This window comes from Oncorhynchus tshawytscha, linkage group LG10, assembly GCF_018296145.1.
Source record: "Oncorhynchus tshawytscha isolate Ot180627B linkage group LG10, Otsh_v2.0, whole genome shotgun sequence".
Classification (NCBI taxonomy): Eukaryota; Metazoa; Chordata; class Actinopteri; order Salmoniformes; family Salmonidae; genus Oncorhynchus; species Oncorhynchus tshawytscha.
The window spans coordinates 14,680,389-14,698,437 of record NC_056438.1 but is presented as its reverse complement, the minus strand read 5'-3'; the positions used below and the strand labels follow the sequence as shown (position 1 = coordinate 14,698,437).

The 18,049-nt window shown below is 43.0% G+C and overlaps 1 protein-coding gene across 3 annotated transcripts in view; it reads right to left on the bottom strand.

The window, feature by feature from the left end:
• Window positions 1-552: 552 nt before the first annotated feature.
• Window positions 553-18,049, bottom strand: part of LOC112259733 (NEDD4-binding protein 1) — a 24,594-nt gene continuing 7,097 nt past the window's right edge. The window contains exons 2-10 of one of the 3 annotated variants that reach the window (XM_024434355.2): window positions 13,698-13,989; window positions 13,293-13,427; window positions 10,650-12,805; window positions 9,181-9,311; window positions 8,847-8,943; window positions 8,332-8,439; window positions 7,944-8,045; window positions 4,887-5,030; window positions 553-2,882 (exon numbers count right to left, since the gene is read on the bottom strand). In XM_024434355.2, coding sequence (XP_024290123.1) covers window positions 2,750-2,882; window positions 4,887-5,030; window positions 7,944-8,045; window positions 8,332-8,439; window positions 8,847-8,943; window positions 9,181-9,311; window positions 10,650-12,805; window positions 13,293-13,427; window positions 13,698-13,964 — 3,273 coding nt within the window. In that variant the 5' untranslated portion in view covers window positions 13,965-13,989 and the 3' untranslated portion in view covers window positions 553-2,749. Of the gene's footprint in view, window positions 5,031-7,943; window positions 8,046-8,331; window positions 8,440-8,846; window positions 8,944-9,180; window positions 9,312-10,649; window positions 12,806-13,292; window positions 13,428-13,697; window positions 13,990-18,049 lie in introns of those variants that run through there. The other 2 variants (XM_042329472.1, XR_006084450.1) reach the window with 2 other exon arrangements.

Here is an 18,049-nt window from a genome sequence, read left to right as displayed (position 1 = left end):
CAGAAATTTGACAAACTGACTTGTTGGAAAGGTGGCATCTTATGTCGGTGCCACGTTGAAAGTCACTGAGCTCTTCAGTAAGGCCATTCTACTGCCAATGTTTGTCTGGAGATTGCATGGATGTGTGCTTGATTTTATACACCCGTCAGCAAACGGAGTGCTTGAAATAGCCAAATCCACTCATTTGAAGAGGTGTCCACATACCTTTTCAGGACCGTCTTTCAAATATAATTCATAAAAATCCACAACTTCACAGATCTTCATTGTAAACGGTTTGAACACTGTTTCTCATGCTTGTTCAATGAACCATGAACAATTAATGAACATGCACCTGTGGAACGGTCGTTAAGACACTAACAGCTTACAGACGGTAGGCAATTAAGGTCAGTTATGAAAACTGTTCCTTCAATTATTTTTTTTTATCACTGGGCAAATTTCATATCTGCTGAGCGCAGACTTGAGCATTGTGAAAATTCTGTGCAACTTTCGGCGCGCGTTTACTGTGAATGTCGTGGAGAATTGTCTCAGAAATATAACACTCTTTACAAGAACTTGTGAATTCAATATACACTTTAATACAAAGTAGCAAAACTGAGCCCTTCCATGGAAGGACCCTATCACAAACATAACACGGCCGAGCCCCTCCATGGAAAGAGACTACATTCTCATATTACAGAGTCCTGCCTTTATAGGATTCTGTCTTTGCATAACGAATAGGGTCCCCTCCCTCTATATGAAAATAGCTTCCCTTGACCTTTCTCCATTATTTTCATCTCATCTCAGAGCTTGTTCACGCCCACTAACGCTCATACCTGCTTTTGGTTAGGTTATAACAATGGTAGAACCCTTTTCACGCCCTAAAAATAATGTATGCATTGCATGCTTGTTTCACGTGTTAGTCATCAGTTATCTTGTTTCCATCTTTCTTCCTGTATCCTGCTGACCATAGTACGTCCAGCTGTCATAAATGTACGTATGGTCTTGGTTAATGTACTCTTTCATAAATAGAGTATAACCTGGGTGTCTTCTCTTAATGTGCATGTCCTTGCTACTTCAGCCTGGCAACTAGACCTATTTAATGCTCAGCTCTCCTTAATGGTTCGCTCCAACATGAACACTGAGGCTGTACCCTCTTTAAGTTAAGTGGTCAAGTAGGCTACTGTGGCGAATTGATCATAATGTAGGCCTACCAAAAACAATGGAGACAAAGCATCCAATAACATTTTAACATGGAAATGGCTGTTCTATCGTTCAGCCTACAGAAGCAGCCAATGTGTGGTGTTCAATGTAGACCTACATTCCATGAGACTTTTCGGGGGAAAAAAACATGCAGGGCTTGAAATTAACCAGTTTATCCACTTGTCCTTCAGACAAGGTGACTGATGCAAGACACCACTTTACAAAAGAAAATGCATTATTATTTCCATACCATTATTACCAAAATCTCTTGCATAGTTTATGTTTTGTTATTTTGTAGTGAAAGTGTCTAATATTGCATTGATTTGATCACAATTCCCACAGTAAAGGGAAACGTTGATAGTGTTAACTAACTGGGAAAACTCTAGAAAGTTGAGAGGTTAAATTTTCAGTCCGAAATGTTTGATTTGAAGTTGAGCATCAGCAACTTTATATTACCATACTGTAATATTATGTTTAATAAATAAAAGCAAAGTACATTGAATTTAGCAACACTAGTCATCACATCCACAAAATACAACAGTGACCTAAGCATTAAAATAATAGGGTACAAACTATTTCTGCAGTAATATCCTTAGGCAGGGGCATAACTTGGTGGTCCTCTCATTTTTGGGGGCATCTAAAGCTAAGGCACTGCATCTCAGTGCAAGAGGTGTCACTGGTTCAAATCCAGGTTATATCACATCTGGCTGTGATTGGGAGTCCCATAGGGTGTAGTCCGGGTTTGGCTGGAGTTTTCCGTCATTGTAAATATGAATTTGTTCTTAACAGACTTACCTAGTAAAAAAAAAAAAAGGTCTAATAGTGATGTAGAGCTCTTTTTACTTGCACACAATATAGCTGGGTCACCCGGTCCTGCCCCTAGGGGTCCACCATCCGGCTGCGCCCCAAACCAACACACTCCACTCAGCTTTAGGAAACATTCATTATAGGTTTCAGCTATGTTAGCCCAAGGCCAGAGTGACAACCAACATTACGGCAGACCCCCAGGGCCAGGACTGAGCAGCCTAGCAGCTAGGGTTGACTTAAGTAGGTATCTCCCCTGATGTGGGCATGCTTTCAATACAGACTCCTTTTGTCAGTATTCCATATAAGGCATCCAGACCTTATGAAAGTTGCACAGTATACCCTTAATCTTTTAATAAATCCAATCTAGTGAAACATAACTTGACATGTCTTCCATCAATTTCGGGAGGATAACCAACCTTCCAATGAATGTCAAAGCATTTCTTAGCCACTATAAATGCTAGGTTACAGTTTCTTCTGACAATAGTCTCCAGTATCAACATTTCCAAGCAAACAAAAACAAGTGAGAATCTGTAGACATCCTGAGATAAAAGAACATAGTCATTGCCAGAATTCAGTCAGCCTTCACAAGACTACAACATAAGCAAATATGTCCCCTTTTGTGTTTTACACCTCCAGCAGAATAATTACATTTCTGAGTGCATGATATTCAGTTTCATTGACATATAGTACGTTCCACGGATGGTCTTAAAGTGCAGTACTTTCTGTCTGAAATGAAATGAACGTGACGGAGAGAGTAACCATGCTATCCTGTCCTGGGAACACCTGGGATAGGCTCTCTAAGCCTGGAGGTCTCTTCTGCACTCCTCTTCACTCCCAGCCCCAGACCAAGGCCCATCCCTGGGCCACCGCGTCCAGCCCTAGCCTGCCCATTCCCCCTGGCCTGGCTGGGCTCTGGCTCCACAACGACCCCTGGAGCATTCTAACATATCTGTATCCAGTCATCATCATCAATAGCGTCTCTAAGGCCTCCTCACATTTCTGTTTTACATGCATTACATACATTTACATTTTGTGTCATTGGGAAAAGCCTCTATCAACACTTGATACAGTTTGGAAATCAACTTTAAAGGCTTGTCAGACTGTCTTAGAATAGTTATAATCTTTGAAGCGTCTTGCTTGTCCAGTGTTTGCTGCACAGAGAAAATGAAGTCATGTATCTGCAATAAATCACCTCAGCTCCGTCACAGACTGGTCTTCCCTGGCTACCTGACCCTGATGAGACCCTTGTCACCATCTGATCCCGCTCAGATGAGGCATGACAAAGAATTACATTGGGGTACATTTATACATGATATATATACCAGGAATAGAATCAATGGTTAAACAATTGAAATTACCATTATTCCCAGATCCCAGACTAGCCTACTCATCAACTCAAGATGGAACTGTATTTATTCACTGATTGTTAAAATATACTGCAAAATACACCTGAGATCTCTAGACTAGTCTTCCATGGCTGTCTAACGCTGCAGGGACACCTGTCACCATCTGATCCTGCTAAGACATGATGAGCATAGTATTGTGTACTGACTGTGCACCATGACAGTGCAGCCTGTAGAGCTGTTTATACTGTGTCAGTGTGAAAAGTAGGGAATTAGCTAGGGAAACGGACAGATCAATAACGTTACATTGCTGTACTGACTAATAAAAACATACAATGTGCTGAAAAAACATCACAATATCTGTCGTCAATCATTTGGCCGCTGATTTCATCGGTTGGTTCAAGACTACTGTGATTTAGGCAAAAAAAAGCTAGCTAGCTAACATTAGCCAACTTTTGGCTAGCTCTGCTAACTAATGGTAGAATAGTACATAGTTTAATGTACTTCTGTTGAAACGGGACATAACAAAAGCTACAAAACATTTCCAAACAAACAACAGCTGTTAGATACTGCTACCTGACAGATAGCTAGAGGCTAGCTAGAGCTGAACTGGCTGTGGGAGATACTAGCGAGCTAACAAGCCGCTAGCAGTTCATTCACTTCAGTCAAGAGGTGATGAAACATTAGCTAACGTAACATGCCAGTTACACTACTAGCTGCACTGAGAATATTATTTCTGTCAAACAGCAGTTACATTCACAGCTAGATCAGTCATCTAAGGAGTTGCCAGTTTCTGTTCTGCTTGTTTTTACAACTCTTAGAAAAAGTGCAACAGAGACAGAAGCTGCCTCTGTTCATCTCTCCTGTGCTGGTCCTATATGCCAGCCTTTCAGAAGATTTGCCTTCATACATGCTGTCTGCATGCTCTGTGTTGACTGTGCAGACCGAAATCCAGCTAGCTGAAACCAGAAAACAGCCTAGCCGACAGCTGTGAGGCTTTTGCATGACCGTAAAGCATACTGGAACCACGTTTTGTATCACACTGCAACGATAAAACAGTGCAATTATTTAAAAAAACAGTGAAAGTTGCGCCCCTGTCCATAAGATTAATATGGTTCGATTTTTGGTCCTGTTTTCAAACTTAATTCGATAGAAATAGATTAAGAAACAATGTTTAGCCCCGTCGGTCTATAAACTGAGACTTATCAATCAAACACTGAAATAAAATACATTAATACATCTTCTTCTCTGGAACACACACACACACACACACACACACACACACACACACACACACACACACACACACACACACACACACAACACTACTCTCAGTCTACACTCTCCTGCTCCAGTATAAAGTGTGACAATGAATTGATGTCAGTCACTGTAGGATTACACTGCAGCACCAGAGTAACCATGCTATCCTGTCCTGGGAACACCTGGGATAGGCTCTCCCTAAGCCTGGAGGTCTCTTCTGCACTCCTCTTCACTCCCAGCCCCAGACCAAGGCCCATCCCTGGGCCACCGCGTCCAGCCCTAGCCTGCCCATTCCCCCTGGCCTGGCTGGGCTCTGGCTCCACACCGACCCCTGGTGTCCAGTCACGGAACTGAAGGACCTCTGTCTGGGCCCTTGGAGCTCGGGGAGAGTGGAAGGAGGATGCCACACCTGCAAATGAGTGACTGCCTGGGACAGGAGGCCTGAGAGAAGAAAAGAGAGAGATAGAGAGGGATGTATACCTGTTAAAGGGTGATCGTGTTTCCTGATTTGACATTGTTTTAGATGTGGTTTATAAAGAAATTCTAGCGGCCATGACTTAAACTTCTTCGGGATCGTAACGGGACAGTTGAGCTAAAGTATTCTTTCCCAGGACATAGACCTATCTGATAATGCCAGAAATCTTAAATTCTTGTTAATCTAATCTAATCTAATTTACAGTAGCTTTTACAGTGAAAGAATACCATGCTATTGTTTGAGGAGAGTGCAGTCTTGAACTTGAAAAGTTATTAATAAACAAATTAGGCACATTTGGGCAGTTTTGATACAAAACATAAATGCAATGGTTCGTTGGATCAGTATAAAACTTTGCACATACCCTTCTGCCATCTGCCATAATACACTAAAGTCTTCTCTTGCATTTAAAAGATGATGGTACAAAAAATACAAAAGAACAGTTGTTTTTTTCTTTGTATTATCTTTAACCTGATCTATTGTGTTATATTCTCCTACATTCCTTTCAAATTTCCATAACCTTCAAAGGTGTTTCCTTTCAAATGGTACCAAGAAAATGCATATCCTTGCTTCAGGGCCTGAGTTACAGGCAGTTAGATTTGGGTATGTCATTTTAGGTGAACATTTAAACAAAAGGGGCGGATCCTTATTAATTAAAATGTGAGTTAGTTTTGGGGTGTGGTTTGATGTGGGTGTCTCTTGTGTGTATTTGCAGGTGGGAAGAGTTTGCAAAATTGTTCAGCCAATTCAGCCAGCTGGTGTGTGACTGTGGAAAAGTTGGTTTGACCTTCAAATAACACAATGTGAATGGGACAATATTTTCATGATACACATGTTAGTTGCCTCATTAAAATGCTTTCAATATTTGTAAATTAATTTCTCCAACTGTGACCCGTTTCAAGAAGCTAGGCGTATGTTGCACATCACTACTTCACAGGAGAGGCATTTGAACGTTTTATTTATATTTTTTATCAAAATACATTTTCTGGCAGAAATGCCTTCTGGAACAGGTGAACTTTAAAGTGCCTTAAATAACAAACTTGTATGGCATCTGCAAATACAATTGTTAAATTACGAGCCTAGTTGGTTTAGCCACGGAAGAATACAGGAATTCTCCCGCTAGCCATGATTGGCTGAGATAATGGATGGGCTAGACATGCTGAGAGATGAGTTTGGATTGGTCTGCCATGTAGCATGCTTCTGTCTATAACATGACCTGCTCAGTATGTGTGGATAATCATTTCTATCACATTTTTTTTAAAGATATCATGAAGAACTGAAAAAGTGTTGCATTGCTGCCCTGAAGTTAATAGTGCCATCGGAAAAGATCAGTGGGAAAAAGTAGTGGTGGACTATAATCTGGAGGATTATGCCATGTTGACTCTGAAAATTAATCAGACGATAATGGAATTCCTGATTTAGGTAAAAACATTTGAATTGAACCAGACATTGTAGACTTCTCCCATCACTGTCAACAGAAGAAACAGTGATCAATAGTGTTGTTGAAATGGAATAATTTGACCGAGTTTAGAAATCAGTGGAATGCCCGGTGGAAGCCAAGAGATGATTGCCAAATACGAAAAGAGTCAAAAAGAGAACACATGAGGCTGTTGTATAAAACACCTGTCTCTGGATTACATCTTCTAACTAAGGGCAACCATGGCATCCATGACAGAGGGAGAAACGTTCATTCTGGTATACAGGTAAGAGTCTAGCTACATTTTCAGATATTATATGTTTCTAATTTAGTCAGAAAGTCCTTTTAATTTAAAGCGTACTATTAGCTAGCTAATGTTAGTTGGTTGTCTCGCTCGCTAACATTACGTGTATGATCTGTGTAGTAATATTTTTTTGTATCTCTGAAATCCATTTGCATTGCTAGTTATAGCCTAATGTCAGCAGGCTATCATTGAACATAATTGGTTAGCTTTAGCTAGCTGCCAGCAGATTCATGCATAGATCATGGTAATACGAGTTGGGATTATGGTTCATTATTTAGCTAGCTACATGTCTAAACAAAAGACACCACTATGCAAGTAACCAATCTCACAGTACCGTTTACACCTTCTGTATCCTGCGCATTTGACAAATAAACTCAGATTTGATCTGATATAGTGTATGTTTACCATAGAGGGTAATGTGAAGAACAACATGACCTGCACCAAAATTAGATTAGGATATAGGCCAAGGACTAGATAAAGCGTATTTTTTGCTACCACTTTCACCACTTTTAGTCTTGATCTTTGGTTGTTTACTACACAGTAAATCCTTAGAGATGGGTGGGGCTAAGGCTTAAGAGGATGTGAATGATGCTGAATGGGTGTAGACAAAGAAGAGCTCTCCAGTAGGTGTACCAAAAACATTTACAGGCCATTTTCTCAAAAGTGGTAGGGATATGGAATGTCAAACCAAATTGACCACGGGCATTACGATCAAGTCGCATGCAGCTTTGCTCCGAACTGATGATTACTTGGATGCTGCAAGTTGTAGGCAGGATTGAAATAAACCCAACCCATGGAAAACTGTTACGGTACCTTTCATTCTGTTAAGGTAACCTTCGTTCTGTTACGGTACCCTTCATTCTGTGACATACCATTTTTTCCTCTCATCTCGCAAATCTACATTTTGGTCAAGACTGACTTTATGACCAAAATGATTCTATTTACACATTGTAGTACATTTTAATACAAGAATGTTTCTGACTCATATAGATGTCAAATACACACATTTCAAAAAGAGAAGTTGCTTTTTAGGAGCAGTTGCTCTTTAATATGGGAGAAATGAAGAGAGTAAGAAAGTTTCATGAAGGGTGTGTGTGTGTGTGTGTGTGCATGTATGGGTTTGTGTGTGTATGAGTGTATGACTCTATGTGTGTTTGTTACCTGTGCTGGGAGTGTAGGAAGTCATCTAGGTGGGGTCCTCCTCGGCCCAGCGGATCATCCGGTACCATAAAGTGATCCCCCACAAACGTGTATTGGAGGAGTCTGGGTAATGAACAGAAACTGAGGTTACGGACAGATATGAGACCAACTTGACTGGATACATTTCAAATCAAAGGGGTGTTGGTTCATACACAAGGTTTACCTTAGTGGTCAAATCCACTAAGGTAGTGACAATGATATTGTTGCACTCTAACGTTAGGCAAAAATCTATCCAAAATCTATTTATGAAAATGTTTCTGATTTCTTTAGACAATTCCTAACATACTAAATTACAAATCATATTCCGTGCCCATTGTATCTTCTCCATCTCATTATTTCTTTCTTTCACCTTTTCTTGATGATTTCGCACCATACTTGAGACTCATCCAGCAGGTCTCTGAGGTTGTCGTTTGTCACGATCACTCCATCGGTCTTCTGGGCCAGCTGCAGCATGAACCTGCAGAGAAGAGAGGGATGAAGGAAAAGAGGGATGAAGGAAGAGGGATGAAGGAAAAGTGTAAAGGGGAGGTCACTTCATCCGTTTAGAGAATATTAACAAGCCTTCTACTGTAAATTTATAATTGTAACAAACTGAGATAACGTTCATTAATCCCTTACTGCAGCTGTCTGTTGAATGTGAATGTTTTCATTTTTTAAAATAAGTTGTTTATACACTGTTTTTGGCTGTTTATAAGTAGACCTTAAAGTTCATAAGCAGTTTATAAGCAGATAACGTTTATAAGCTTTTCAAAGGTAGATATTTTCTGATAAAGTTTAAGCTGTTTACAAACAATATATATATTTAGTATGAGAGCAGTTTACTAGCAGATCTATTGTATGACAGAGGAGAGCGACTAGAACAACCTGTCGTCGTATGAGTTGATCCTCTTCCCTTGGACTTCTCTGGAGGGGGTGTAGGAGAGCAGACCCAGGTTCTGGAGCTCACTAAGGTAGTGCTGCTCTGAAAATAACACAGACACACCAACCTCTCCTTTATGAATGTAGTACACACAGTCACACACATTTACCACCATTAATCAATGACTTAGGGGGCTAAACAGGGTTGGGGGTCTATTCTAAAGAAAAATACATATACATTCTTCCTGAAGTAACTTAATTGAAAACTGAATTGATACAACTGATGACATGAAAGAGGTGGATGTGAAGCCTGGATTTCCAGACAGACATATAGTGTTACCTTTGCCCCGGTGGTCTCTCTTCTGCCTCCACTGGGGCAGGAAGGTACTGATTCTGCGATGCCCGCGGTTCCAGAAGTGTTGCACCGCCAGGGCGATGCCTCGGCACGAAAAGAAATGGCCCAGCCCATGACTATAGAGAAGGAGTGGGATAAAACCTAATTAAATGGCCCAGCCCGTGACTATAGAGAAGGAGTGGGATAAAACCTAATTAAATGGCCCAGCCCGTGACTATAGAGAAGGAGTGGGATAAAACCTAATTAAATGGCCCAGCCCGTGACTATAGAGAAGGAGTGGGATAAAACCTCATTAAATGGCCCAGCCCGTGACTATAGAGAAGGAGTGGGATAAAACCTCATTAAATGGCCCAGCCCGTGACTATAGAGAAGGAGTGGGATAAAACCTCATTAAATGGCCCAGCCCGTGACTATAGAGAAGGAGTGGGATAAAACCTCATTAAATGGCCCAGCCCGTGACTATAGAGAAGGAGTGGGATAAAACCTCATTAAATACTGTATAATACTGATACTTTGTATAGTTAAGTATGTGCTTTGAATCATGTAAACTATAGCTAGCTTTCAGGTAGAGCATAGCATTACCACTAAAACAGCTGTGGATTCAAGTACTGCAGGGGCCACACAGGTATGTATGCTGCTGTTCTTTCTACACTGCTTTCAATGAAAGTGTTAACATAAATAACTACATTAATGATCGAATGAATAACCGCAACATTTTGCCTGCTATTCTTGTCTGTGGTTACATTTTCTACATATTTCTTTTATCCCTTCATCCGCTCTCACTCACCTCTCTTGTTCTCACATTCCTTCGTACTCACCTCTCTTGTTCTCACATTACCTCGTACTCACCTCTCTTGTTCTCACATTCCCTCGTACTCACCTCTCTTGTTCTCACATTCCCTCGTACTCACATTCCTTCGTACTCACTTCTCTTGTTCTCACATTCCCTCGTACTCACCTCTCTTGTTCTCACATTCCCTCATACTCACTTCTCTTGTTCTCACATTCCCTCGTACTCACCTCTCTTGTTCTCACATTCCTTCGTACTCACTTCTCTTGTTCTCACATTCCCTCATACTCACTTCTCTTGTTCTCACATTCCCTCGTACTCACCTCTCTTGTTCTCACATTCCCTTGTACTCACTTCTCTTGTTCTCACATTCCCTCGTACTCACCTCTCTTGTTCTCACATTCCTTCGTACTCACTTCTCTTGTTCTCACATTCCCTCGTTCTCACCTCTCTTGTTCTCACATTCCCTCGTACTCACCTCTCTTGTTCTCACATTCCCTTGTACTCACCTCTCTTGTTCTCACATTCCTTCGTACTCACTTCTCTTGTTCTCACATTCCCTCGTTCTCACCTCTCTTGTTCTCACATTCCCTCGTTCTCACCTCTCTTGTTCTCACATTCCCTCGTTCTCACCTCTCTTGTTCTCACATTCCCTCATACTCACCTCATCGCAACGTTGCTCCCGTCGATAATGACCATCCTGAGTCCCGGGTCTCCTGGTTGGTCGGTCAGCTTGAGGTCAAATGGAGTCTGGAGGCCTTCCATGAAGCGCTGTTGCCCTGTCACCACAGCCCCTGCTGCCATGGTCGAGGGACCTCGTCTATCAACAGCCATCGCTGTTAGGGCTGGGAGATCCCTTCCCTCTACTGCTAGGGGAAAGAGACCACGTTCCTCCTTCGCTCTGGTTGTTGAGGAGTTATTCATGGTAAGGGTGGGGGGTAAGGGGGTCTGGGGTGGCTGGGTGGGAGGGTAAACGAGTTGATGGGGAAATAAGAGAGGGTAGGTGGGTTGTGCGAGTAATGTGTTGGGGTAGGTGGGTTGTGGGAGTAATGTGTTGGGGTAGGTGGGTTGTGGGGATAGTGTGTTAGGGTAGGTGGGTTGTGGGGGGAGTGTGTTGGGGTAGGTAGGCTGAGGCGGCCCTGTGACTAAAGGGGGGCTGGCTCGATGGGGGGTGTGTGTCTGTGTGGGATTCTTCTGGTGACTGTGAATCGGGAACGGAATCTGGTTTGTCATGGCATTCCATTGAGCCAGATCTGGTTCAACCTTAACTGCACCATCGCCGATTCGGTTCGGCGCGGTCACTCCTACCTCATTGGTCTTCCTTTCACTCTTTCCTTTCACACTCTTTCTTTCTTCTCCTCTCTTCTCAGTAGCAGTGGACTGCGGTGCTGGTGCCTCCATCTCTCTACCTCTCTCCTCCTTCCTGTCTCCTGCTCTGTCCTTTCTATGTAGCTCTGAGACAGCCTCATCCACCTCTCTTGGTCCGTCTCGTACCTGGTCCTGGGATGCAGCTTCTGTCTCTCTGGCTCCCTCCCTCTGTAGCTCCAGGAGTAGCTGGCGTGTGGACAGTTCAGGTAACATACTGTACACTTCTGCTACCTTCTCCTCTGTGTATCCACAACTGGCTGCGGCCCTCTTCACAACTCCCAGGACAAAATCCTCCTCGTTCCCCCATTCGCCTCCCTCCATGCCGCCCTCGACCCTCTCCCTGCCTTCCTTCAGTGAATCCTCAGACAGGTTAGCGGTAGACCCTCCACTTTCCCTGCCTTTTCTCCCCTCCTCTCTACTCCCCGCCCCTTCTTCCACACCTCCCTCCAGCTCCACTCCCATCCCTCCATCTATACCGCTTCTCTTTCCTCTCACTCCTTTACCTTCCCTCTCCTCTACCTCTGTGTCCTCCATCTCCACTGGGCGGTTCATGGCCAGACCGGTCCGGTCATGTTCTTGCTGGACCAGGTCCAGAATCTGGGAGACTTCTCTGGGTCCGGTCTGGGCCAGGACCCTCATTACCACATCTTCTGCATAGCCCATAGCCGTGAAGAACTTCAGCAAGAGCCCAAACTCCTCCCTACTCCCTACTGACAACATCTCCCCCTCTCCTTCCTCCCCCTGTTCTTCATCCTCTACCTCCTGTTGGGAACATCCTTGCCCCTCCTCCTCGGTTTGAAGGAAAGAGTGGAAGATGGGAAGTCGAGGTGCTGCGTCTTTCTCTATCGCTCTCTGTGACCCATCTTTGCCCATCTCTCGTTCTTGTACATGTAAGCTAGTGAACGTCTTTTGTTGAGAAAGCTGCCCAATATTCTGTAGACCAGGGTCTTGGTTGTGGGTGGAATTTACAGGAGGTTTTCTCCTTGATGTGGAAATCCCCTGCATTCCCTCTATGTCCCTAGCCTCTCCAGCTCTGGTCCCTACTCTGGTATCCATAAGTTTTAGTATGTCCAAGCCTGACTGGTTGTCCCATCGTCTCTGGCTATCAGTGTCCATTAGACCCGCTCTGTCTCTAGACCCCCCAAGACTGAGGTTCGAGCCCCCAGGACCGGGGTTGGATCCCAGCCCAGACTCCCTCACCAGATCCAGTAGAGTCTCCTTCACCACCCCTGGTAGCACCAGCAGATCCAGAGTGTGCCTGTCCTCCCATCTCTCCACCAGGGATTTGAAGGCCCGACGGGAATCCAGGGTCTCGCCTGATCCTCTGTCGCCAGGCTCGGTTCTTCGTCCCTGGGTGACCTCGTAGTTCTTCACCAGGTCTGTGATGAGGGAATAGGCCCTGACCACTGGTTCTGCCAGTCCTGAGATGAGTAGGAAGCCTGGGGAACCCACCTGGAGGAAAGGAAATGGGAAGAAATTGAGATAATCTTAACTTTAGCCTTATTCTTGCCATCTCTCTAAAGAGACTTAGGGGTTCCCGAGTTGCGCAGAGGTCCAAGGCACTGCATCTCAGAGCTAGAGGCGCCAATACAGACCCTGGTTAGATTCCAGGCTGTTTTACAACCGGCCGTGATTGGGAGTCCCATAGGGAGGCACACAATTGGCCCAGCATTGTCCTGGTTAAGGTTTGGTCGGGGTAGGCCGTCTTTGTAAATAAGAATTGGTTCTTAACTGACTTGCCTAGCTAAATAAAAAATCAAATAAATAAAGACTCAAACCCACAACCTCCATCTCCTCTAATGTGCATTTCCTTCCTTTACATCATCCATCTGATCAACTTTGTGTGTGTGTTCCTACGTGCCTATGTGTTTGTGTGTGTGTGTGTGTGTGTGTGTGCAGCCTGTATGTGTGTGTGTGTTGTCTATTTGTCTATTCTTACCAGTATGTAAGCAGAGGTGTTTCTGATCAGGCACTCCATGAACAGCCCTCGGGCTCCACAGAACACACAGTGAAGGACACCTGGATATGGAACCTCCTGCTGGGCCTCCTGGTTCACAACTCCCTTCACAAACAACTGGAGGAGAGAGAATGAGAGAGAGGAGGAAGTGGGGAGAGAGAGAAAGATTTAATACTATATTATGTTACAACATAGAGTAAGTTTTGGAGTTTTCCCTGGTCAGATGACGTGATCAGAAAAACCGCATGGCCCAAGTTGAGACACATATAAGAAATGACCACCTTGCATTAATGCAAAACACATAAGGTTAACCTCAACCTCAAAACAAGTTAACATAACATTAAAAACATGGAGTTAAAAACAACAACAATAAGCGCCATTTCTTACTTTGGCAGCCACCGCGTCCTTCCTCTCTCCTTTTAGTTTGAGCCAGATCTGTCCATCATGGGGTAACACAGCATCCTCCTCTCTACCGATCGTAAAGGACACCCCAAATATCCTCTCCACTGAGGGATGGAAGGACCACAGGGCACCGCGTAGCACTCCGGAACACGCAAATTCATCCTCCACCTGCTCCTCTGCTCTTCCATTATCACTCCATCCTTCTCTCACTCTTACAGACATTGGAGAGAGATGGCTTAGGGCAGACGCCATGGGACTGGGTAGATGTCAAAACTCACTGAGATGGTGGGAGACAGAGAAAGAAAGAGAGGGGGAGGGAGAGAGAGAATGAGAGACAATACACATGGAATTTTTGACATGCAAATAAAGCATTTTGATACTGAATTTGAAAATTGAGAGAGAAGACACCGAGAGAGTGAACCATGTCTGTTTATTTAATATAAAATATGAATAACTTAATATATTTATTATTATTATTTTCTAGATTATGTGTGTAATTAGAAACACAAGCATTTCGCTGTGAAAACATCTACAAATCTGTGTACATGAACAATAAACTTTGATTTGCCCATGTCAGCCAATGACAACCATATCAGCATAGATCTATAGGTCAACGAGATGAGATTTGGAAGGATGGCCTCGCAAGACTCATCTAGGTAATTAAGCAGTATTCATAACCCAAGTGGGACTTTGGTATTTACCGCATACAACTAGGAAAACCCCACTTGAACGACCCTCCAACTGGTAATTACCAGTGATGTTCCGTTATTCAGGGCAGGTGGCCCCACCTGTTTAGCTAAATATATATATATATATATTTACATATATGCACAATATATCGGGGAACATATCGGAATCGGCTGATATTAGCTAACAATGCCAACATCGGCATCGACCCGATGTCTAATTTAACGCTGATGTGTAAAACCGATGTCAAAGTTGACGTGCATACCTATATAACGTAGGTACATGAAGTAATGACGCCACGTAAAATGTTTCTCTGCACGTAGAACACAGCATTCCTAACCTAGCCCACAATGTCTGCTGTGTGGCTCGAGCAGTCAACTTGTCGAGCAGTCATTTGAAAGAGTAAGAAAATTCAAAGGCGAAATCCATTAACGCCAAGATAATGGAATTCATTGCCCTTGACAATCAACCGTTCTCTGTCATGGGTGATGTTGGCTTTTGCAGACTGGTTGAGCAGCATGTGCGCTATTTTTCAGATGTTGCCCTACCGGAGTTACACAGTAATAGTGTCACTGCTATTAGCTTCACGACTGACATTTGGACCGACAGCACAGCACAGTGGGTCGTCGAGGATTTCGTACTGAGGAAAGTCATATTGTATGCTCATGAATGTGCTGGTTGTCATACCACTGCTGCCATTTCAATCGCATTTGAGAACATGTTTGAAACTCGGAAACATGAACACACTAGCTGACAAACAACTGACTTGAGAAATAAGCTCATCAACTGTGCCTGCAGCAGATGTGATACCCTCTGTCATGGCATTGAAAAGCCTGCTCAACAAAACTGCTGACACAGGCTGTGAACAAGCGATTCGGTGGCATTCTCTCTTTACTGTGTCGCCACCATGCTCAATGCTATGTACAAGGACTGCTACTTTGATAAAGACAAGAAACCGAGTTAAAGTGAAATGTTACATACACAGCTGGACAAGATGGAAATGGACACAGTGACAGTGGGCACCGAGGAAGAGGCCACGGACAGACAGAGCTGAAACTGCACTGCTTGACATGTATGATGAAATCCTGGTTGAGAATGAAACGACTGAACAAATTAACAATAAAATAGCACAGCAAGTAAGTGAAAGAAATAGGTTTTGATGATGTTTTACTGGTAATGGGGACATATATAAATGCCAACAAAATAACATTTTGGTCAATGTGGTGTGTGTGTGTAACCTTTATTTAACTAGGCAAGTCAGTTAAGAACAAATTATTATTTACAATGATGACCTACCCCGTCCAACACAATTGTGCGCTGCCCTATGGGACTCCCAATGACGGCCGGATGTGATAAAGCCTGGATTTGAACCAGGGACTGTAGTGACACCTCTTGCACTGAGATGCAGTGCCTTAGACCGCTGCGTCCATGTGTGTGTTAACTATTTAACCAGAATGCTTAAAAGGCCGCTAAAATTGTTTATATATCGGTTATCGCTATCGGTAATCGTTTTTTTGGCAAGGAAAATATCACATATCAGTATCGGCCAAAAACATCATATCGGTGCATCACTAATATATATATATACAGTAACAGTCAAAAGTTTAGACACACCTTCATTCCAGAGTTTCTTTATTTTTTGTATTTTCTACATTGTAGAATTATAGTGAAGACACCAAAACTACGAAATAATGCATGTAGTAAGCAAAAAAAGGGTTAAACAAATCAAAATCTATTTTATATTTGAGAATCTTCAAAGTAGCCACCCTTTACCTTGATGACAGCTTTGCACACTCTTGGCATTTTCTCAACCAGCTTCATGAGGTAGTCACCTGAAATGCATTTCAATTAACAGGTCTGCCTTGTTAAAAGTTCATTTGTGGAATTTCTTCTCTTAATGTGTTTGAGCATCAGTTGTGTTGTAACAAGGTAGGGGTGGTATACAGAAGATAGCCCCTATTTGGTAAAAGACCAAGTCCATATTATGGCAAGAACAGCTCAAATAAGCCGAGAAACTACAGTCCATGATTACTTTAAGACAGTCAATTTCAAAAACTTCAAGAACTTTGAAGGTTTCTTCAAGTGCAGTCGCAAAAACCATCAAGCATGGAGGAGGAGGTGTGATGGTGCTTTGCTGGTGACACTGTCAGTGATTTATTTTTAATTCAGGCACACTTAGCCAGCATGGCTATTACAGCATTCTGTAGCGATACGCCATCCCATCTGGTTTGTGCTTAGTGGGGCTATCATTTGTTTTTCAACAGGACAATGACCCAACACACCTCCAGGCTGTGTAAGGGCTAATTTACCAAGAAGGAGAGTGATGCATCAGAGAGTGGAGTGCTGCATCAAATGACCTGGCCTCCACAATCACCCAACCTCAACCAAATTCAGATGGTTTGAAATGAGTTGGACCACAGAGTGAAGGAAAAGCAGGCAACAAGTGCACAGCATATGTATGAACTCCTTCAAGACAGTTGGAAAAGCATTGCAGGTGAAACTAGTTGAGAGAATGCCAAGAGTGTGCAAAGCTGTCATCAAGGCAAAGGGTTGAAGAATCTAAAATTTGAAGAATCTAAAATCTGAAATATATTTGATTTATTTAACACTTTTTTGTGTGTGCCTATTTTGCATGTTATTTTCACATTAATACATGTCACATATCAGTTTGCAAACAGGTTAATAAAGCTGCATACAAACATGGTCTCTTTTTCGCTTTCTTGTGTAAGGCAGCTCCAAAATGTAGGTGTTTCAGCCTAGCTCAGCGATTTCTGTGGTGGTGGGGCAGCCAGCGGAATATACAAAGCATAGAGGTTGGTAATGTTCTCTAGTTGCGCCATGATTGGCTCAGTGTTCTGTCACTCATGGGGACATTACATCGCCATAAAATCTATGAGGAGAGCTTGAAAATTCAAGCCCCTTGGGTGCTGCCATAGAGTTACATTAGATGTGCCCATCCAAGAAGGCTCAAGGTCATTGGCCACAGGTAAACTTACGTCAAATCATGTTATATCTACCGTAGCTTTGACTGAACTGATCATGTCAACATCATACTTTCAATATCTTAGCAAGCTAGCAGTCATCATCATGAATCAAGTCGACAATCTGCCGGCAAATCCTTTTCAATCCTTGACATATGAAGATAAATTATGATGAGATATTATAGATAAAACGTATCGTTGCTCATCGTGCCATTGGAAGTAAACATTACACAAGTTGGAAATAGCAAATTCAACAATGAGCGGTTTGGAAGGAATCAGTGGCTAACTGCCAAAGCAATCACTAGCCTGCTATTCAGTGGAGTTGGTGTGTGGTCCGTGTCTGGGTTTAATGGTATATTTTCAAAACTTAAAAGGATTAACATTCAACATTGGCCATGCTGTCAATCCAGCATGACTTCTGCCGCGTTCAAAACAAATGGAAACTCAGAACTGGGAAATCTCAGACTTCAGTGAGTTCTAGGAACTCAGAAAACTAGGAACTCAGAAAAAAACTAGCTCAGACTGGGAAAATACATTTTGAATGGTCATCCAACTCGGAATTCCAGGTCGGGAACTCTAGCCTCACTCTAGAGCTCCGAGCTGAAGCTCACTGGTGGCATGATTTGACCTTGTCCCCCCCCAGTTCCTAGTTGTCTGGAAAGCACCATA